General features: G+C 42.8%; 1 protein-coding gene across 1 annotated transcript; it reads left to right on the top strand.

Annotated features, from left to right (window-relative positions):
• Window positions 1-906: 906 nt before the first annotated feature.
• Window positions 907-24,100, top strand: adss2 (adenylosuccinate synthase 2; the record flags this gene model as incomplete). The annotated part of the gene is made up of 13 exons (XM_080016424.1): window positions 907-1,101; window positions 8,493-8,595; window positions 11,974-12,042; window positions 12,155-12,205; window positions 12,310-12,376; window positions 14,040-14,147; window positions 14,315-14,396; window positions 14,576-14,702; window positions 15,940-16,094; window positions 17,183-17,307; window positions 17,384-17,481; window positions 18,623-18,772; window positions 20,486-24,100. 13 exons carry the CDS (start codon window positions 907-909, stop codon window positions 20,536-20,538), a joined length of 1,383 nt encoding a protein of 460 aa, XP_079872550.1. The 3' UTR covers window positions 20,539-24,100.

Genomic DNA, 24,100 nt, shown 5'->3' with positions numbered 1-24,100 from the left:
ACAATTTTCAAACGCAAAGAAATGCGTCATTGTATTGTAGTTTTAATATTCGTAACGGAGCGTTTAATTCGATCGCCTGTCATGGCGTCTTCCCCGCTAATGCTACAACTTCCGGGCAACGCGGGGATACCCGATGTGGCGAGAGCCCGACCTAAAGTTCTCTAGCTTTTTTTCTACTCCTTTATTTTTTGTGCTGTGCTGTACTTCTTCTGTTGCGCTGTCACTTTACTAATTCTTGTTTCAGGGAGCAGGGTTAGATATTGCCGTTATCTGCGTGTCCCCTCGCGGAAACGGTCGCGGGACAGTCCCCGTAAGAGATTCAAGATTCAAGATTCAAGATTTTTATTCGTCACATACATATACATACTTTCATACATATATGCAGTGAAATGTAATGCAACGCACCCGGTGATAACACACAATAAAAAAAAAATATTTCTAATAGACCGACTAACTGACTCCTAAAACGTATTACAGTAAGTTGAATACTTATAGAATAAGATAAAAAAATATATATATATAGAATAAAATAAAATACAATCAAAATCAAATGAAATCAAATGGAATCGATGGAGGGAACGTTTCCAGAGAACGCGTGGCGAAGGGAGACTACAACTCCCACGGGGCCCGCGCTACTCCCGACGTCACCCGACTCCATCTTGTTTGTTGTCCTTTCGGTGGAGAGGTCCCGGCGGACGTCACGCGTTGCGCCTTCACGATGCTTCGTTTGGAGCAAACCGCCCCGGTCGGCGAAACCGCTATTTCCCACGCGACTCGAACGCAGCGGCGCCGCCCCCCCCCCCCCCCCCCCTCCCGGGTTGGTGGGCGTTCCCGCGTCGAGAGCAGCGCGAGCGCGTCCGGGAAAGTGTCGCGCGAGCCCCCCCCCCCCCCCAAAACGGAGCAGCCATGTCGGAGAGCGGGAGTCGGGACGCCGCGGGGTCTCCGAGCGGCGGCGGCGGCGACGGCGACGCGGTGCGACCCGGACCGGCGGCCGTCGGCAACAGAGTTGCGGTGGTGTTGGGCGCCCAGTGGGGCGACGAGGGCAAAGGCAAAGTGGTGGACCTGCTGGCGCAAGACGCGGACATCGTGTGCAGATGCCAGGTGCGGCGCCGGGGGCTCTCGACGCGGGGCTTTTCAAACCGAGCGAAGTCAACGTTGGCGCGCGAGCTTACCGGACGGCGCCACGCCGCTCACCGTGAAGTGGCCAGTGGTCCGTTTGTTTGTCCCCCGCTACAGCTAGCGTGGACCCGCTCGGCGACCGACCGTCCGGTTTGTCGTTTTCGGCATTCGCTAATGTCACCTTGGGTGCTTTGCTAGCTGGGGAGCTAAGGCGGAGATAAGTCGTTTCCTGTCGTGTGCACATGTCTGTCGGGTCCGCGACCACCGTCACCCCGTGCCCCGGGCAGCTCAGACCAGCACGGCCGGTTAACCGCGCCTGTGAGTGGGTGTTTGATTTGGGCCGGCATTTATGTACGTGGGTTAAGTTGGTTCCGTTTGCCCTGACCCCCGTGGTCGGATCGCCGTGACCCCGTGTGTGCCCTCCCTTATTCGCCTTTCTGCGGCTGAGTGTGCCGCCTTAACGGGTCCGCGCAGACGCCGCATGGGAGCGGTCGGCGGGGGCAGGCAGCAAAGCTCGTGAAACCTTGAGCGAAACCGTCACAAATCGGCCCACTCGGGCTGAAGCAGGAGTGGAGCTGTGCCGGGGTGACGTGCGCTGTGTTCAGCGAAGTTATGACGACGCGAGGCGCCTTTGTTGTTTACCAACCAGGCGGAGAAGAATGAGGCGTTTCCGACGGGTTTGGTACGCGCCTCAGCGTGTTTCGAAGATCTGCTCGTTTTTTTGCCAGCAGCAGCAGCAGACAGGTTGCTCCAACCGTCAAATTTAACCCAAACATTTTAATTGCACGTTAGACACTATAAGCTTTTCAATTGTTCCTTGTTGCCACTATATCAATTAGAAAATGTTATGATCTGTAAGATCTGCTTACAACGTGATTAGATAGATAGTAGCCTTTATTCATCCCAGTGTTGACATAAAAGAATGTATATTTGTGTGTGTGTGTGTGTGTGTGTGTGTGTGTGTGTGTGTGTGTGTGTGTGTGTGTGTGTGTGATAAAAGATGAAAAACCTGGTATATAATAAACCTAAAAAGGGAAAATATTTGGCAATATCTAATAAACCTAAAACCTTAAGAATAAACCTCTAATCAATAAATAATTCACATTCTGGGGAAAACATGTTGTGCAGTTTTGCATAAATATGAATATACACTCTACATGTACTTTGTGTAATTGTGTGTGACAAGCCATTTTCACACCAAAAATAGCAGGTTGACCCGGGTTTTTTAAACTGGCTAAAAAAAAATAGGCGTTTGGCACCTTTCCCATTGCCAGGAGAAATGCCTTTCTTTTCTTGTGTGTTGCGTTCATGTCACAAATGCTTCGGAAAAGGGGCGTGTCATGGTTCCAGCGTGTTTGGGGGGAGAAAGTAGAGGAGACAGCAACTCAGGCAGAGTTTACACTACACGATTCTGAAAATCAACATGTTGAGAGCAGCCACGGGGGAGGGGAGGATTCGAGAAGGAAGGAGAGAAGGCAAGATTCCCGATCACAAGACAGAAAGTTGTGTATTGTGAGCAGGACAGCCGTCTGATGACTTTGGATGTTGTGTAATGTGCCCATGGCACAAAACAAACAATGACAAAAAACTGTAAAATTTTGAGCTGTTCGAAAGAATCGGATCGTTCATGGACAACTCAACACTACAGTATAAGCAGCGTGGAGCACCCGCAGCACCGGTCCTTCGGCAGTGGGGAGCGGGGACGCTCGTCTGGTTTGGAGACCGGCTTCGGGCGATGCTGGAGTGACTTGGAGTAGGGCGGGGAGCGTGGGGGTTCTCCGCTCCCCATAGTGCGATCCCCACACTCAACATAAAAAAAAATAAACATTAAAAAAAAGTCTTAACTTCCAATTTTTACGGGATTCTAAATGGAGTAAGAAATGGTGGAATGATACACGGATATTTCTGTCTATTTTTACGCCAACGTACGGAAGTCCGACGCTCGGCGCATCCCGTCTGTAAAGGGGCCAAAATGAGCGGGTCAACCCGGGTTTCCTGTTCACATCGGAGCCGATTGGAGGTGGAGCTGATTAAAACCCCCTGTTCTTACTTTCCCACTGATGACAAATGCCAGGTGTTAGTGGGTTTTGATGCAGTGGGAAAGGGTTATTATTATTTAAGCAAAGTTTGCCACATATCTCCTCCCAGGGCTTTTGATACACATCAAAAATATGAAGTACATCAAATCGAGCAGCTCAGTCAGAAGTCCTGTGCTATTACTTTGTAGAAAGATTTCGCCCTACGGTTTTCAAGTCTTAGAGCCAAACTGTTCACAATGATGAGTAGATGGGAATCTACAGAGGCGCTTCCCAAAATTAGCCAAACATTTCTATCCTGCCACAGCTCCCACAATTTGCACACACCTTCATAAATCCAATGAAAACCTATGGATCTTTTTTTATTTTCTCTGCTCTGACACGGAGTGCTGATTAGTACCGTTGCTATAGTAACACACAGAGGGGCAGGGGAGCAGTGGGCAGAGAAGGTGGGGATCATGGGGGCTGTGGGAACATGGCTGTAATTTCCTCAATTCTTACTCCATTTGGACAAATTATGCATCAAACTGTTCATCTACTTCTCGGCTGCATAATTGCATTAATACAATAATGATAAATATGGCTGCAGGCAGCAGTACAGGGGGTCCCATTTTTTCCTTTTAGGTATGTTTTACTGTTTTCGGTTTCTGTGAAATGCATTACAAGTTGCAAAACATACAAACATCGTGTACTCACGTCTGGACTGATCAGCATGGAATTACGTCTGCATATTTCGCTACTGCCGTTCAGTTTAAATATCCATGAAGAACGGTGTTTTAAATATTACCACCGTTCCTGGTTGACGCAGTGCGCCACTGTCACCCTGTAATTTTTGCGGTGATTTTTTTTTCCTTGAATTACATTTTCAATAACCTATGTTTCCATGAAATTCAAAAGACATTGTGGTATTTCTGAAAGTAATTATATCCCAGCTTCTATTTTTCTGACACCTGGCTGGATCTTGAACGTGTCACTCACTTGTACATTCGAGGGGAATCGGCGTAGGTATGAGTTTTTACGATACACGGACCATGTCTGTAGTGTCTGCTGTTCTTCTGTTTGAAATAGTTTAAGATTTAGAATACTTTATTTGTAATTCGTTTTGTGTCCGTGGGTTCCATGGTTTCGGAGCCCCAGCCGGAAAATGGTTGTGGAATAATAATCTGAACAAAGCAATAGGGTCCCCGCACCTCATGCTGGACCGCTAATGATAATAAAAAAATATTTAAGATAATAATTATCCTATAATAACATGGTTTTGATAATAATGTATATGTGTATATATATGTTCATATTATTGATATAGGTGGTTGATAAAAGAGCCTTTGTCGTGGATGTGTTTGGTGACTGACAGGTGTGGACAGGAAGAGGAGGGGCCAGGTGGGGCTGTCAGACAGTGGCTGTAAATTCTTCTACTTTATTTGGACAAATGATACATCAAACTGTTTGACAACTTCAGGGCTGCACAGGGTCCCACTCACCTTCCACAATTTATGCAGGAATTGTCTAGCTTACATGTTTATTTTTTATTTTAAATTTTTTTTATTACAATTTAGAGTGTCCCTACTTCGCTTACCGCTATTTCGCTCGTTAGGCTTTAAACTCTTTCTCCATTTTTTTCAGTAGTTCCTCCTCTGTCTTCGTCACTATGTCTGTTATTGATAACCGGTTGACATAGTAAGGATTCTCCGTAGCCACAGTGCTGCCTACCAAGGCTGGAGGCAAGTAAAAATAAACCACTTGGCATAGCACCTCCCCACCCGTCTCATGATGCATGTGTGTCTGTATGTTATGGGGGGGGGGGTAATATTCACCTGTTTTTAAAATATGCCTAGCCAGCACGTTTTGCAGGTTTTCCTTACATCACATGCCAAAGAACTTAGAAATGAGTCTGAAGGCAAAGCAGTATATGTGTGCCCCTGTGTGGGTGATAGGAATTGGAGGGAAATTAGGTTTGATAGCATAAATGGCAAAACAGAAGTGATGTATCTCCTGACATGTTTTATTTTGAAGGCCAGTCTCAGTCCCTTTCACATGTCCACACCCATGTTACATGGCAACGACTTATCTGACGTTTGAGTGACTAAGCCCCCTTCATTCAGGCTTCCCTCCCTTCATATCCAATTTCTAGTTGTAGCTTTTGATTTTATAGCCTCTCTTCCTTAGATTTGATCCCTTGGTGGCACTCAATGTCCTTATCTTGTGTCTTGTTGCTGCCTAAAAATGTATTCTTAATCCCAAGTCTCTAGCTTCCAGCCCCTTGTTTTAACTACTTTCTGCTAGTGCGCATTGTTTGAGTCCAGCCAACTGACTTGCTTTGCTGTTGCAGGCCTGCAGGTTCTCTGTCACTATCTCCATGGCAGTATCAGCCATGCATTCTATTGCCAGCATTCCTTGCTAGGGTTGTTTCCTGATCTGTACAGTTCAGTTATATCACAGTGTATACGTTACATCAACTGGCGAGTTGTAAACACGTGACTTTTGTGACTTTTTCCAAGGCTTGCTCTCAAGTTTAAAAGCTCTCTGTCAATTTGCTTCGACGAAACAACTCAACCATGAATCCTTACTAGGGGATAACCGATATGTTGTTTTTTTTTTTGTCAGATGTATCTATTTTAGGGGGGCAAAAAATTCTGATAAACTATATTATCTGCCTATTTATCTATTTATTTGCTTTGTTGAACGAAATAACCGTTAATATTTATGAATAAACTTAAATGTATGATAATAAATTACATTTTTTCAATGATAACTTTACTCAAATTAATCAATTTGAACTCTTTATGATATTTCACTCAAATAACAGAAATTATTATTATTTTCATAAAAACGTAGTCGCACTCTGTCCAGTGTCCTTTATGGCATGGTATGCACATGTTTATTGAACATTTTTTAGTATTTATAGAGCTTATTGTGCGTAATCACCGGGTGTCATGACATTTCACTGCATATATGTATGAACGTATGTATATGTATGTGACAAATAATCTCTTGAACTTGAACTTGAACTTGAACAAATGTACAATTACAATAGTAAGTATATATTTAAATCCCTCATCTTAATTTGTCTGCATTTTGTCTGTCTTTTTAAAAACAATTGAAATTAAAATTAATTAAATTGTAATTTAAACATTACACAATATAAAAATGAATTATCACTAATTACTACTGATGATTAGGCAGTTATGTTACCAATAGCCATTCATTTTACAAGCGACTTACAATGTCACGGATAGCGCATGGTGCTTAAATGCAAGCTATTAGGCCTAATAAACCTACATCAGCAAAGGAATAACAAAATTACAAAATTTAAATTAAACAACATATCTTTAATTTGAATGATGAATTTAAGCTAATATCGTCAGCAATATTTTCACCCAAGGGGATTATTTTCTCCAAGGCAAACGCGTTAAACATAGAACAGGGTGCGTTATAGCCTTTAAATAGGCTGATCCGAGACCTCAGAGTAGAAACCTTAGACAGAGAAAAATAAATGGGCCTAAATGAAATTAAATGAATTACTAAATAATAACAAGAAAACATAGAACATAGGTAGGTTACAAACATGGATACGTTTGTAAACTAAACAAATCTAGGCCCTGTCCACATGTATATGGATATTTCTGAAAACATATTTTCTCTGCGATTCAGCCTCCCCAGAAACATACCTATTTTACTTTTCGTCTCTAGGTTTATACTTCTATCTTTTGTGCTTTTATTTATTTTTATTTTTTTGGACTGTATTTCATAACTAGTGGTTTGCGACTATATGGCCTGCAACATTTATCTGGCAATTCGCTCCCATTTGCAAGACTGCAGCTAGGTCTAGAATCTGCCAATGGACGGATAGCTTACTGTAACCTTTATGGCAAAGAAAAGGAGCCAGAGTTGTATGTGGAAGTACTTTTATCTATGAGGCAGACGATCGCAAGACAATTATAGATGCTCAAAAAACTGAAAAACCACACATGAGCATTTCCAAAGAAAGTAGACTAACATCAAACCTTGCAAAGTACCTGAAAGACCGGCATCCCAATTCGAGAGTTCAAGCAAGAGTCGCTGAGTGTTAATGTACATCACCCCTAACGGGAGATAACCCGCCCGAGCCGGTGCCAACAGCGCCCCAGGCGAGAATCGAACCGTGGACCTTCTTACTGTGAGGCACTGTGCCACAGAATTTCCTTTCCGGCCAGTCATTCAACTACCCTGCTGCTTGAAGAAATGGTTTATACAACAGCTTATAGGACACCAATCGGACTGTTACTCAAAAATATATTGTTGGGGGTAAGCAGCTTTGCCCGTCCTAGTGGCAATCTTCCGCTCACTATCACTCACCGCCCTACCCTCTTAGCTACTGCCCGCATAACATCTGAGCCAGATGTTCATTACTGTAAATTTCCTGACCGCAGTAGGTTCGCTCTTCCCAGTGTAACACACCACAAATGTTTTATTGTGGCCTAAATTAAGTGTGAAAGGTCATGGCCGACATTTAAAGAATCTGACACTTTGTTTTGGTCTTCAAAGTGGACTGCTGATACAGATGGAAAATGTGTGTGTGACATTGAGTAGTGGGGAAAAGTCAGATGGTTCAGATGTTCCTGCAAAGCTCAACGCTCTCTTTTGACGACTTGTGCCACTGCCCTTCTGTCCCTTTCCCCATAGAGGAAAATCAAGTCTACATTTAAATGCGATCCTATATGATAAGAAGCCTTTTTGAGGAATATTGCTTACCACTGAAATCCCTTAATGACAGCCTGCGTGCCGCAAAATAGTCTGAGCTGCCTGGTCCTCAACCCTTCTTAATCTTAACAGGAAACTGACAGTTAGTGTTGAACAGTTACGCCTGGAGTTAATCATAGACCGGGTATATTCCAAGAAAAAGTTGGTGATCTTGCAAAGTGTGTCTTCGAAAGGTTCACATCAGTGTGCTATCACTGCATGTTGTTCTGAATTAACTTGAGTTTTAAACAATGGCTTTTGGCATTGGAGTGGAACATCGCTCACTTCACAGCTTAACTTGGATGAATCTTACGTATCACAAGTTGATAAATCTCAATGTAGTTTGAATTTGAACAAGGCCAGGACATCAGTTCTGTTATGATTGTATGGCAGACTGGAGTCTCCAGGTTACAGTGAAAATAACAAGGGATCACTCCCTGGCCACTGTTTATATACGTTGCTTGTTACTGTGCTCGCCAAACTGTTCAGTCTGTCTTGCGACGCAGCTAAACAAAGACTCAGAGCTTCCATTAAGTCTCTCTCTCTCTCTCTCTCTCTCTCTCTCTCTCTCTCTCTCTCTCTCTCTCCTATCTAATACCACATTCTCGCTCTCAACAGGGCGGTAACAATGCTGGACACACAGTGGTGGTCGACTCGGTGGAGTACGACTTCCACCTCCTCCCCAGCGGTATCATCAACCCCAAGGTTACCGCCTTCATCGGTGAGTAACACACATGCACGCACGTACACTTATCAGGATATGTGCAGTCAGGATATCTAAGGCTCATGCCAACACACCCAAGCACCCGTCAGTCACGCACGCACACACATTTAAAACCGCAAACAAACCTTTGTGTAAATGAATAAAGGAGTACTGGGGACTAGACATGCAGAGAAATATCCTGATCAATAATCTTGTGAAATGAATGAACGAATACTCTGGTCATTAAGAGTAATTCCATAATGGTAACATTTGGAGAATAACCAATGTGTGGCCCTTTCCCTACTTTGAAAGGAATAATGTAATGTCCCTTTGATTCAAGGACCTTTCTATTGTGTTTTTGAAGTTGGAAAAAGCCTTAAAATTCAGCATATGACCACAGCCCAGATTTCAAACCTGGTTCCCTGCAAGACATTTCCCCTACATGTATTGTACGCTATCCGGTTGTGCCAGATACCGGCCTTCTTCCAGGTAAAAGCAATGGTTAAGAATTGTTGTTGTATGTGGACCCAGTGGTTCTCTTTGAGGGACCTGCAACTCGCCACCAGTTGAGAACCATTTCCTTTAGACATAATTTCCTTACAATGGTAGAATCAGAAGCGTCCCTGGGAACTTGGCTGTCATTGGAATCGTAGCAGATTACATTCATGTGGCAACCACCAGCTTGACACTCAGCCAGGTTGCAGGCTGAATGACTTGTGGAATATTTTTGGGGAATATTTTTGACCAATATTGCAATTTGGTATGCAATTGTTTTAAAGTTCTTCATCTCCTGTATTATTCACGATACACAAGCAATAAATCATTCTCGTACGACCAACACAACATTGGGTACGGTCAACATATAAACTGAACTTTCCTGTTATCATGTTATGATGAAATTAGGTGAATTGATGCATGATATGATTAACATATCTTTATTTAACTATTGAATTGTTAAAATGAAACCCTTCAATCACAGTAGGATATTAACTGATTGATTTAACTTCAAGACTTGTAATTATTTTTAATGCTGTGCGCATACATCCATGTGTGCTAAGGGACAGCTTTATGTTCATTAAAAAAAAACAAAAAAAACCCAAAACAAAAAACAGCCACACTTTTCTGGACGAGCTCCGCCTGGACTCTATATGTGTTCAGGGCTCTGCCAGCAGCACATGCCCTGCACAGCGCACCGTGGCCCATGTGGGAGCACTGGGTCTCAGGGGGGCAGTGAGGAGGTTCGGTTAAAAGAAACGCTATAGGTGGGGGTGGTAAGAGAGTCACAGAGAAAGTGTCCCTATTACACGCGGTTTTGTTCCATACACACTTTTTTCGTTCGCTTAGGGGACGTAAAATAAAACACTGTTCTGGCGCGCCGATTGTGGGCACCCCATTGCTGGCGTGCGCATTTCAGTGCAGTCAGAGAGGGAGACAGATTGCCCCCTCTTTGCACCCTATCTAGGCGGCCGCCTATCTCGCCTTGAGGAAGAGCCGGCCTTGGTCAGCCCTATTGTTTAGATTGTGAAACATTTAAAAAATAAAAAATATATTTTTGATCGCAGCCTTTATGATTAAAAAAAATTGCAATCTATTAAATTGCAATGTTGGTTAAGATTTGATTTGTCATTCAGCCTTTTTGCAGGCAACATCCCATCCACTGATCTACACTCACTTCATTAGCTAATGATGTCTTTTTCCCTCTCTCTGGCATCCTCACATGTGCACATTAACATGTACAGTTGTATAGTTTGCCAATACCTTATCAGGTTTCCAATCTCCTTTGATATATGGCACCTGATGTTTCTGTGAGAATTGAACCCCCTAAAACCTATAAATAGGTTCCATGCATTAACCACGTGGCCGTTCCTATGGAACCTGTCACATTTTTTTAACTGATCCAACTTTGTCCAACCTCCCAATAGCTGTATTCTGAGAACTGTTGAGAATGTCATCTATTCTGAAGACTTGTCAACCGCTCTGACCCTTTTTACCGTTGGTACAATGGCTCATTTAATTATAGCCTATGTATAAATTGTCTCGTCTTTCAAATTCTAAAAGATTATTGTCTTTCTTATTGGAGTCCCGTGTCACAAGTTCGGTTTGTTATGGATAGCATAGAGGAGTTTAAATCCCCTTGTTAACATATTCAAACATTAACCTAGTAAAAAAACAATGACAAGTCATGTACGAAGGAAATTGTCTCAACAAGCTTGTTCAAGATAGGTTTAGCTAAATGTATTTGCAAATGTATTGAAACTGTAATATGGTCAATGACAATAAGATATAGTAATGTTGCTCTTTTCATTAATGACAATTTAAAGCAGACTGGCATGTCAGCGCTCCCTCAAGTTGCAAGACACCAAGGTTCCCTAAAACAATAATTCCCTTAAAAATTGCCTTTACAACATTTGCCTGTGTTGGTCTTTTTTACTACCTTTCAACTCCTGCCAAGGGCCAAATTCCCTTTTACCTTTCAGCGTTTTAACACATCCTTAATTTGTTTTTCAGAGTAGCTGCAGAAGTAGAACTTAGTACCTGCTACTGAAATACTGGAATTTTTTTTGTGCAATTTTTGTCCTTTTTATTTTTCTAATTGAATTAATGAATCTGTCTCCTCGAGAATTCAACTCGGCAACTAAGTAACTTGTCTTTAAAACCTAGTGTGTTTCCGCCGACAATGATATAGATCGCTTCTGTCATTTATTTTACTTTTATGTTTTTTATTTTTGTTCCTCTTTATTCTTAAGAGACGGACGACGATTCTTAGATGAATTTAGAATGGATAAAATCCATTTTGCCCTCTGCCCCGAAGCCTCATATCTATTTAAGCACTCAAAGCCTCTTTTGTTTGCAGTATTTGCTTTGGGAAACCTCCTTAAAATGTTACAAAGTACACTGAAAACTTTTTTAATGTAACGCTGGGTGTTATGTCCTTGCACATTATTTTGTGTGAATTGTTCGCCTTCCACGCTGGTTTAAATTGTAATTGCTTAAATTCTGAAACGGCATTTTCCTCACAATGCATATTGAATCACAAAGTTGAACAGTCTTGAAGCCTTAGTAAGGTGCTAATATACTAGTTGTCTTATTCCAGAGTGTAGATTTGCTCCTATTTACTGGGCTGTGGTTAGCGTCTCATGTGCCAGGGAGTGTAGTCTTGAGCAGGATAAGCAGGTCTGATTTCTTTTCTATCTTGTGTGCATACCAGTGGTGTTTGTTGTGTTCAGGTGTGTTTGCTGTTGTTTGAAGGCATTCTAAAATGTGTTGTTTATTTGCATTTTTGTGGTTAGCGGTTATCCTCTCGCATAAATCACAAAGTAAATAATTAAAAGTCAATTCATCGTGGTGGCTTCCATGAATGTTTTCATCTCATTGTATTATATTTTTTAACCTCAGGCAATGGGGTTGTTATCCATCTTCCTGGCCTGTTTGAAGAGGCAACAAAGAATGAACGCAAAGGAAAAGGTGTGTGTCAAACATATTTTAGATTGTATGGTAGACTAAGAGAAAAATTGTGCCGTGCTTCAGTCCTATATTTACATATTCTTACATATAACTTATATTTCTGTTTGTCTAGGCCTGAAGGGCTGGGACAAAAGATTGATCATCTCCGACAGAGCACACATTGGTAAGTCCTTTCTGCAAATGTGTTTGCTGTATGTATGTCTGTGTTCTGTGTGGGCCGTGGTTGCTCTGAGGTGTGTGAGTGTGTCCCCTCTTTGCCTCCTCCAGTGTTTGACTTCCACCAAGCAGTTGATGGTGTTCAGGAGCAGCTGAGACAAGAGCAAGCAGGCAAAAAGTAAGAGCTCGACCACAACGTGCTTAAAAACACAATCCGCTGCAGGCAAGAGCATCTTGTACTGGTGATTAATTGTGATATGCAGCCAGTGGGTGAAATGGAGCCTAAATAGATTCCTATCTCCTTTTGGGACTCCCAATGCCAGGAGGTACTGACTAATTTTTCCGGAAAATCTACTGTGCGTTGTATGAGTCATTCTGCCCCAGTGACAGAATGGGAAATAACATTAAATCCGTTTCATTACATGTCAGGAACACACTGAAAAATGCACACACTCTCCAGAGAGCAGAGACATTGTTTCCTCACAAAGAAGACAATTGAACCAGTGCTGACAACGGCTGGAATGTATTGGAATGTAGGGCTGTGAAATGCTTTAAAGAAATTAATCACAAAATTTGCTGTGATTAATCACAATTAATGGCTGATTCTCGTATTCACCTCACACAGCCTCGCCAAGTCATAGCACATACTCTGCTCAGGTCCACAGCCGATAGTGACGGTTGCAAGGTTGTCGATATTCCCGGTGTTTTCAAGGCTATTAACATGCTGACGCTAATGTATTCTAGGCCCAAATAGGTCTTTTCATTGCATCCGCTGGTGGCTTCTTGCTCCGGTAGCCCAGACATTGAACCATATCTGCAGGAATGTTGAGCTTGGCTTGGGGCAATCCATATTTTAAGCCTTAGCCTACAGAGACCCAAGACTGGCTTGGCTTTACCCACTCAATCAGCAAAGCCCCAAGCGGGGGTGGGTGTGTGGGTGTGTGTGTGTGTGTGTGTGTGTGTGTAAAATAATATACAATATACAGGCTTTGCAAGCCTGCCTTAATGGTCCGGACACTACAGGCTTCTAGCGGATTGCTCTGGTGGGCTGCCAGGTATCGCTGCCAGATACTGAAGCTGAAAGAAGTCATGAGGTCAAACAAGCAGATCAGACAACTTGGGTTTCACCTGCAGGACAGGCTTTGGTTTTTGAGTGGAATCACTAGAGCTTGGCGGGACGGTAGCTCAGGAGGTAGAGCTGGTCGTCTAGTAATCTAAAGGTTGCTGGTTTGATCCCAGGCTCCTCCTGCTAGCATGCTGTAGTGTCCTTGAGCAAGACACTTAGACCCCTAATTGCTCCTGATGGCTGCGTCCGTCGGTGTTTGAATAATTGTAAGTCGCTTTGGATAAAAGCGTCTGATAAATGTAATGTAATGACACGATTGTGAGACATCTCCAATGAATTACACTAATTACACAGAAGAAGCATGAGAGAAGCGAGAGCCGTGTACATCTTTAATTTTCTCCATGTATCAATTAAAACAAGTTCTTACTTATTGACAGCAAATATAAAAACTATGGATGACGAGTGGGGCGAGTACTCACTACTCACTCTTGTGTACTTTCTGCTTGTTGATAGTACTGATTTATGGGTTTACATTCATACATGCTTTCTAATAACGCAGTGGATGTTAGAAAGCACAGGAGCATCATACACCTTACTTTATGTTGGCAAATGGTTTAGGTAGCATTTTACCGCATTCTCAGCACCGTTACCAACCGTGGTTTGGCCTGACTAGAAAAGTGCCTTATAACACCTTGGACCATTGATTAGAGTGTTGTCATCCTTTAAATGACTTGGTCTTTAATTAACATCCCTCGCTCTACTTTGCCCCTTTCAGCCTGGGAACCACAAAGAAGGGGATCGGTCCAGTCTACTCTGCTAAGGCAGCGCGTAGTGGCCTCAGGATATGTGACCTTCTCTCGGACTTCAGCCATTTCTCAGAAAGGTCAGTTCTGACCTTTCTGACACTCTAAGGCTACTTCTCTGGCTTTCAGATGAACTTTAAGACACGTCATCTTCTCATTTTGAGCTCATCCCTCTCTCATGTGAATAGGTATATGAACACTGACGCCCATTGTGATGTGTTTGTCACAACATTTCCCTTTTTGTCAGGTATAAGGTGTTGGCCCAGCAGTACAAAGCCATGTACCCTACTCTGGAAATTGACATTGAGGGGGAGTTGGTCAAACTCAAGGTAGAGGAATTTTAAGCACAAAAGCCTACATTTAAGATTATTTCAACTTCAAACAGTAGAGTTGTGTGTGTGTGTGTGTGTGTGTGTATGTGTGTGTGTGTGTGTGTGTGTGTGTGTGTGTGTGTGTGTGTGTGTGTGTGTGTGTGTGTGTGTGTGTGTGTGTGTGTGTGTGTGTGTAGGACTATGGGGAGAGGATTAAGCCCATGGTGAGAGACGGTGTGCACTACATGTATGAGGCTCTCCACGGCCCTCCTAAGAACATCCTTGTGGAAGGAGCCAACGCAGCCCTTCTGGACATAGACTTCGGTCAGTAAGCAAGCCTTTCACTTTTAATGTGCTTTTTATTTTTAGCTCAGTCGATCCTGCTTTTCCATGTCGCTCATCTTACATATTAGCATTAAACTTGTTGGTTTCACTCGGTGAAGTTGTGATTAACTGAGATTTAATGATGAAACTTGTATAATCTGATGCTTTTTACAAACGCCGGCTCAGAGGTCAGACTTGTCAGATTGGTGAGTTTACTGACAGTCACTGTAGTGCATGGTAAGTGTGCACGTGTGATGCCCACAATCACAAATAAAATCGCGCACCGTCACGTTAACCTCCATTCATGCATGAATGCGGCGCTAGTGCTAAAAATGTCCAACTTTTGAAAATAGTGGAACGTTTTTAATTTGAATAGTGAACCTAGCTAGCTAAATTCTTTAGCTCACCAAAGCCTCATTGATGAAGCGTACAAGCCCAAAAACTCCTGAAGCTATAAGGATTCTCTGTGTGGTTACTGTGCTTGAGCACAACTGCACCGCTCAGTGTTTGTTGCCCGTAGAACAATTGGAGACTCCTAGCAAGCCAAGCTACAAGGAAATCATTTTCTTTCTCAAGGAAAAAAGAGTGTGCCGCTCGCCTCTTAAGTGATGTTTAGTGACGTTGTCCTCTGATGGAAACCTTCCAGTTTTTTTACAGTCCAGGGTCTCAAATTACTTCAAACAACAGCCTGTGTTTGTATTTGAACTAAGCGGTTCATGGTTAGCGGGGTTCATACTTTTTCAGAACATCTAATTACAGTATTGATTGGCATACTAATTGACATTAGGAAGGCCAAAAACAGGATATTTGAGAACAGTCATTGTGGTTGATTGAGCTTGTCTGGTGCTGCAAGGGAATTTAAATCTATCGGGTCTATTAGGTGAGACCAAAGACCCGGCTCACCTGCTCAGCCACCCTGTGCTGTCAACATGGAGCCTTGTCCAGTAACTGCCACTGGGACTTCCCTCCCCATGAACAGACAGAAGACATGGACAGAGGTGCTAGACATTATTTGAGATACTGTAGATAAACTTCTTTCATATTATATGAACACATTGTAGTTGTAAGTTCAAAACAACCCAGAAAACACGTCATCCACTTTTGCTTGCGCCCTAGGGTGAGAGGTTGCACACCCCAAAGTCATCACAAGATGTTTGTTTGTTTTTGTTTTTCCACCCAAATCAATATCATATGTTTAACTATATTTAATTGCTGGATGTTTTTGTTTTTTTTGTAGGCACCTACCCCTTTGTAACGTCCTCTAACTGCACGGTGGGTGGGGTGTGCACGGGCCTTGGTATGCCTCCCCGAAATGTGGGCGAGGTGTTCGGGGTGGTCAAGGCCTACACCACCCGGGTGGGAATAGGAGCCTTTCCCTCTGAGCAGAACAATGTAAGGGGACACACACATACACCAAAAATGCATTCATGGCCCTTGGAAATGGCAATTTAAAACCTACCTACAGCTGACGTGATCATGGGAACACACATATTTGACTTAATTGGTGTAGAGTTGAATTTCATTTCATTTCATTTAGCAGACGCTTTTATCCAAAGCGACTTACAGTTGTTCAAACACCGATGGACGCAGCCATCAGGGGTTAAGTGTCTTGCTCAAGGACACTACAGCATGCTAGCAGGAGGAGCCTGGGATCAAACCAGCAACGTTTAGATTACTAGACCACCAGCTCTACCGCCTGAGCTACCATCCCATGAATGGAATGAATGAAGAGAAATGTACGTACAGTATATTCAGGAGACGCACCACAAGGTCTTACCTTTCTATTGTGGAGTCTTTAGGGTCAAATATGTGCGTTTGCCAAATGTAACTCACCAGAGACGTCGGTAAAATAGACAGCCCCTCGACATTTGGGTTCGACACGGACATCTTCCTCTTTGGTCGGTTTTCATGCTTAAATAACTTTTTAAGTTCCAAACCGGGAGAAAGTATGAGGAAAGATATGGTAACTCTTTTTACTTTTCAGACATCCATTTTAAATGAGAGACAGCATTTCTCCTGAAGTAAAGCGTTCAAATATATGTGTTAACAACATTTAACAGGTGGATGTTATGGGTAGGTTTTTGAAATTGCACCACCTGGTGGAGATTTAGCACTACTGCATCAATTATCAGCTAAAACGGTGGCGTCAAACTAATAAGCACTAGATTGCACTAAAAGTACACTTAATAGGGGCCCTTATACTGGAATAATAGGGGAACAAAACATTGAAATTGAAATTTAAGTTCAAATGAAAATAAATAGATTTAAATATGATTTTGGTATTTCTGGTGCTCCACAAGAACTCAGATATCTGCTTTATACACAAACAATCCTCACGGCATTTGCCATCCATAGCATCCCTGCTGTGTACTGAAATACTGAGTGCTGTGACGTTATTAAAATGTCTTAATTCAATTTAACCAGCACAAGGTAACGTAATGTACTTGGTCATCTCTGATCTGGTCATTGGTCTCTGTTAGGAGGTCGGCGAGCTCCTTCAAACTCGAGGAAAGGAAGTGGGCGTGACCACCGGCAGAAAGAGGAGATGCGGTTGGCTGGATCTAGTGCTCATCAAATACGCCCACATGATCAACGGCTTCACGGCGTGAGTCCCGGGCGCCGTGTGCACGTGAACTGATTTCTGATTCACACCTTATGCTGCAACATTTTGTATCCTGCAGCCTCGCGCTGACCAAGCTGGACATCCTGGACGTGCTCCCGGAGATCAAAGTTGGCGTGGAATACAAAGTCGACAACCAGTCTATACCTCATTTCCCAGGTGAGCTGGTGTGCAAGCCAACCGTTGAGTGAGAGCTTGTTTATATATGTGCAAAAGAATGTCATAAATTGTCACCAGTGTATCTGGTGACACTTTTCTTTCCTTACTCTAATTTGGCGCCGGATTGGATATGATTATTGCCATTAATTTCACAACTCACTGTATTCCAGTGACACAAGCAATTGGCTTGACAACTATCTTGTGCTGCAGACTGCACAGTCATCACTATTAGTCCACAATTTGCCATTTAACATACAGTATATGGTAATTCAAGCCTCCCAAACAAAACAAATACTTGTGCTTGAAGGTAGGCTGGGGCAGATTGACGATTAAATCGTCAGTCAGCCATCGATTGACATTAATGAAAGGGGGTGGAGGGAGAGAGCGGAGAGGCTCTGTGCTCAGAGATTTTTTGGATTTATTATTGGTTATTTATAATCTTTATTGTGTAAAGGTGTTGTATTGTGTTTAAAAATAAATAAATACTCTGATGGTTCCCCTCTCATAGTTGTGACTTAACTCAGAGATGTAAACCTAACTCAGAGAGTTGGCGTGGAGTTTTTTTTTTCCCACCCTGTCCTGCAGTCCGATTCCTTCCTATTCCAAAAAAAACAGGACCCCTAAAAATCGGACCCCCAGAAAATCCTGTTACAAATCAACACTGTCCCGTGGCGCGTCACGTGCTATGGTACTTCATTCAGTAAAAAGTGGACGTTTTTGTGTAAATACTTTACTTGTAAATAATAAATACTGCCATCGAAGATTGGAGTTTTGCACAATCGCCCCAGTGATTGGTTCACATTTTATCCAGGCAAATTATGGTTCCCATCAGTCACAACTGTACAATCTCGCTGAAAGCTTTACTATTTAGAAATTGCACTCCGTGCTTAAATACAGTCCAATAGGGCCGCAACATCTCATAATGAGATGTGTTGGTTAATAAATATGCTTAAAAACCTACACAAATAAGATCTTGTGGGAATGTAACAATTCAGGCGTCTATTAAATGTAGTTAAATATTAGTCAACACAATTTAATTAAGGGTTTTAATTTAAAAATCAATAACCTCTAATGATTTTCCCAAATAAAGCGTGTGCCTGTGTGTGTGCGTGTGCGTGTGTGTGTGTGTGTGTGTGTGCAGCCAACCAGGAGGTGCTGCAGCATGTGGAGGTGCAGTATGTGACGCTTCCTGGTTGGAACAGCGATACTTCAGCTGCCAGGACCTTCGAGGAGCTACCTGAGAATGCCCAGAAATATGTCCGCTACGTTGAAGACAGCATTGGAGTGCCTGGTACGATTTCTCTCACGCGCACACACACAAAGTGCATGAAGCATAAAAAGGAACTAGCAGGGTCAAGTTTATTTTTTTTCAAAATATTTAATGCTCATTTTATTTTAAAGTGGTAATCTGTAAAAAAAAAATATTAAAAAAAAAAAAAAAAAAAAAAAATATATATATATATATAATTTTGCTGGTACTTTTTAAAAAACAGCCATTCAAGGTATTTGCATTCTGCACGTGCTCTATGTGCACCCTCGGGTGAACAGATATTACCTCAAGTGACCACAAAATCAGAATCAGAAAATGGCATCATTCAAAGAAAAGGAAGTGGCCGTCTTGGAGCGAACACGAGGGTAAAAACACAAACCTTGCTGTTTCTATTGGAATTCCCAATACAGACGACATTAAGGATTTTCACTTTAATTAGCGGTCCAGCCCGCAGGGCAGGATCCCTATTGATATTGCCGGAATTTTTTTTCTTAATCTTGTCTGCTTTTCAGTTTTTCGGGCTAAAAGTATCTGAAACACGACAACCGCAGTACGCACAGATATGGTTGAGGTCTCGTTCGAACCGGGACATTTGAGACCCTTGTTGTTTGAGTTTGATCGATGTTATTTGGAGCACAGATTTGTTAAAAAAACAATACTGTTGGGATTTTACCAGAAGTCTCAGGAGCGGGCTGCTTTGTGACATCATCATCCAAAGTTGTAGAAGTCCAAGCTTCGTCTCTTGGAAGTTATTTGCATCCAAGTAATGCGCCGTATGGACTGCATAGCGCTTGCTACACAGAGGCAGACAACACAAGCAGATGCTGCGTCTAATGGAAACTGTGAAAACTGTAACTCGTGTTGTGTTTCACAAAACCCTGAAAAATATAATCGATCACAGAAGGCGTCTTTGCACTTTGAAACTTTGGCGAAACCGTCCCTTTCTTTTGTGTCCACCCTGCATGGATCAATTATAATTAGGGGTGTAATGGTATAATGTTTTCAGGTATACTACGTTATGAAGCAACTAGGGTTCTGAACCATAAGCCTTTCCCTGTAATACCATGCCCACGGTATAAATGTATGTTGCAAAATTGAAGATGTAAACTTTAATTTACTCTCACCTTATGTCACCGCTGCGTGGTAGCAGACGGCTGAATGCTGTAATAATCCATCCAATAAGTAATTTCGCCAAGCGCCGCGTTCTGCCAGAACTGCTTACGCTAATATTTTACGAGACGGTTCTTTACGTTACTTGCATGCACATGGGAGCGAGTGTAAAATAAGATGGCGGAACGCGGTGCATGGCAAAATGACTCATTGGATAGATTATTACAACATTTGGCCGTCTGCTACCGTGCAGAGGCAACATAAGGTGAGTTTGAATTGAAGTTTACACTACACGGGGTAAAGACGCCCGTTCGCCTTTCCTGGCGTTCATGTTCGGGTCCGACGCTGGAAATTTGTCGGCAACGACAGAATCGGGTCAGAATTGGCCGGATTTTGTGTAGTCTGACTCCGGCGCCGCAGAAACGCTGAAAACGTACCGAACACGACTAAACTGGACCTGGTGTATTGCTGCCTGCTGCTGTATTTATTATCATTCCAACAAACAGATTGCAGCCATTTTTTTTAAATCCGGCTTTTGTCACTTACATTTTATTTATGCAGCTATGATGAAAGTCCAGTTGTTGAGAAACTTCCCTGTCCTTAACCTCTGCTTTGTCTCCTCAGTCAAATGGATCGGAGTGGGCAAGTCCAGGGAGTCCATGATCCAACTCTTTTAAACGACAAGAAAAGCAAAGAGGACGCACAGCAACAAACCAACTGTATCCTACTTACCCAACTACCCCCCCCCCCCCCCCCCCCCCCGGCCCTGTCTCTCCCAGAAATCAAATCTAAAGCAGGACACATCTTGTTCTGACTTCCAGACCATAGACTCTCCGATCACACTCTGACTTGGTGCAAATGGATCCAATCCGTCTGTATGGATTCCGACCCGTTCCAAACCGACCCAGTGGCGTCGCGCCGCCGTTAGGGCACGTCCAGAACCTCTTCGGCTTCTCTTTCTATGAATTAGTTTTTCTCCCCTGTACAAGCCGACGAAAGGAAGGACTCGGCAAAGGAGCAGTTCCTGGAACCTCGGTCCATTCAACTTTGCTCGCGAGCGTTTGTTTTTCAGAACGCACCCATCTCAGCGTGTTTAACGCTGGTTCTCCCTTCGGAAGGCGCTCGTGTCCATCCGCGCTTAAGGTCTGGGTGTTCGCCGCGTCGTCGAGCTGCTAGCGTAGGGATCCTCAATGACGTGTCCAAAGAGGAGAGCCCACCACGTCGACACACACCTCGGCGGGGACGAGAAGGGACCGGGACGCCATACCGGGTGCAGTGAGGTTGCGACGCTCAGGTTCGGGGCGAAGGTTTTGTCAGATCACAACTCGAGGATATTTCAACATCATTTCACCGAGTGAGGTAATTTGTCAGCAAGCACAGTGGATACGGCAGCACCCGCGGGAGGCGGTGGCCTTCACGGCCTTTTCCTTGCTTTAATTGTCACCAGGAAAACCATTGCAAAATAGTCAACGTATATTCCTTAAAAGTCTATTTTTTTCATATAGCAGTCAGTCCTACCTGTTAAGCTCCGCCTATAAGCAAGGTATTTAAATCCTGCTGACGGTGCAATTCCTGGACCTCGCCTGCGCAGCCCGATACTTTAACCTGAAAGTCGACCTTACCTTATGGAGTCGGTCCAGATAATGATTGTACATTTGTCGAACTGTGCTTGTCCTTATTTAGGAGAAAGACCTCCCCCCAAGTTAAAAGATTTAAGACCTTGTGCTCAATTTGAAAGAAAATTAGCATTTTCCACTTTGCAAAGATGAGAAGCATACACACTTTGTCGTATTGATTTTACCAAGTGTTGTCTCTGCGTCTCTCGTGTCTTAGTGCCTGCATGTGTTGGTATAACAGCATATCAATATTTTAATCAGATGTTTGTATCATTTTGCTTTTTATCTCCCAAAACCGCAAAGTTGATCCAGTTTTATCCCATCCTGAACAAACGTGAGACTGAATTTCATTTAATTGTAGTAATTTATTCCAGAAGGCTTAGGACCCTTTAATGATTGACAGGCTTTTGACAGCATGAAATATCTAAGAAGTGCATTACAAAATGTCCTTTAGTTCTAATGACAAAGAAAATGGCAAAAGTAAAGCTTTGAAGCGTTAATGTGATTCATTCATCGTAAAGCTGTTTTACCTCATAGCCAGAAAGCTCATTTTTTCTCTGCGAGGGTGAGGCAGGTCAGGCCTCCCTTTGGATCGGAAGTGTACTGTTGCTCTGATTGGATGAATAGTGTCTGTGTCCTCTGCTCTGGGCCTGAGAACGCTTTCCATCCATAGACACCCCCCCCCCCCCTCCGCTGTCTGGCACCAGCACTTTGCACTGGATTTGAATAAAAAGGGATTTTATTTTAATTATGTGTGTGTGTGTGTGTGTGTGTGTGTGTGTGTGTGTGTGTGTGTGTGTGTGTGTGTGTGTGTGTGTGTGTGTGTGTGTGTGTGTGTGTGTGTGTGTGTGTGTGTGTGTGTGTGTGTACATCAGAACTACGCTGTGGATACACGCATGTTTCGACCACAATTTAAAAGTTCTGCCTTGTTTTTCTTTCTTTCCTTCATTTCACTCCAGTGGGTTTAGTGTCGTTGGTGGTGGACTTTCTCGCGCCATTTTTTCTCCTTTTTTCATTTCCGTCATCCGTCTGTTTCACAACTGTTTGTAGGGCCGGCTTTTTCCCATTTTTTTCTGACTACTGAATGTGTTCTTATTACCTCTTTCATACACGCGCACTGATCACACGCGCCAACAAAATACCGACGAGTCCCTATGTTCAAACCGGGGCCACGCTTGCCTGAGTAGCATTTTGTGTAATATCCAGAATTTTAAACTTTCCAAATGTGTTTGCAATGTGTTCGTATCTAATCCCTCGCCAGGGGGCACGCCAAAAAGTATATATATATTTTTTTTGTCAAAGGAGCTTTCACAAGTCAAAAAAATATATAATGTGGAAGAACGTTTCACTGGGTTGGTGGAGGGGAATGGGTTCAACTGCAGCAGTGAGGCGTGTCGCTGCTCTGTTGTCTTTTCATCTTTCATCTTTGTGGCTCCCAAAGAGCTGAGAATATATCTGAAGTCAGTTGTTAAAGTTCCAAACGCAGACTGTCGTTCCATCAGCCGGGTTACCTTGTTATCAATTGTTATACCAACAGTACCAATGTTCAAAGTAAATACATCAATGTTGATTCCGACTTCAGGCTCCCATCATGATTGTTTTAGTTTGGTTTGCTTTACTGGCATTAAATCCTGTGTGTGAATGCTTTAGTTGGGTATGAAAGATGTGTTTTAATAATTCCGTGGAGATTTGAAATGGCGGTGAGATCACAGATGACCCAATGTCATCCAAAGGGGGGGTTTGATTGCACATGTATATCCCCGACCTCAAGCCTGCTTCTGTTTCTTTCTTTTAAGGGCTGTTCTGTTTTTTTTTGCCCCCATCGCCTTGTTTTGGGGCTTTTATTGTGACGTGCTTTTTAAGCAAATGTATGTTGTTGTTCAAGCTATACAGTATATAAAGACATACAACCGGTACCACAGAATCTTGCATTGTTACTTTCACACTTACGGGTAAAGCACGTGAACAATGCCACTTACGCATTGAGTGCTTGAGGTACAGTAGGAAGCTGATGGTAGTTTCATCAAATACTGTTGAGTTCAGGACACTTTATTGTGGATGTGCACCTTGTTTCTTTTTTTTTTTTTTTAAAGGTAAAAGTCAAATGTAGCCTCGGGTTTATCAAAGTATCTAACAGATCGAAGTCCACTTGCCAAAATATATTTGATCATGACGTAAACCAACTGCCAAACGTTTCGTCGGCCGTGAAGGAATCACCTCATATGTAAATAAACAATGTCATGAGAGCTTGTTTCATTACTGTTGTAATGAACGGCTTCTCAAACCCACAGCTGTGTTCTCGCTCTGTACAATATCAGTGTGTTCATGTACATACCTTGACCATCTCATATGACAGTTTTTGCTCCAATCGTAGCCTTCGTCAATTATGGTGTCAAGAAATCTGTGCATTTGTGTGCATGATTTTCCAGCACTGTTTGTACAGTACTGATAACGTTAATATTAATCAAGAGGAAATAAATGCCTAGATGATACTGCAACCAAATAAAAGAAACAATGGGAAAGTTCTTGCTTCATTGTGTCACCATAGACTTTTTTTTTTGTTGTTTTTTCTTTCTTATTGAACTGTACTTAACGGCATCAATAAAAAGACGTTGGACTTGGA

The sequence above is a fragment of the Zeus faber genome, assembly GCF_960531495.2.
Source record: "Zeus faber genome assembly, chromosome: 16".
Taxonomy (NCBI): domain Eukaryota; kingdom Metazoa; phylum Chordata; class Actinopteri; order Zeiformes; family Zeidae; genus Zeus; species Zeus faber.
The sequence above is the reverse complement of the archived record's forward strand: the minus strand, read 5'-3'. Positions and strand labels throughout refer to the sequence as shown.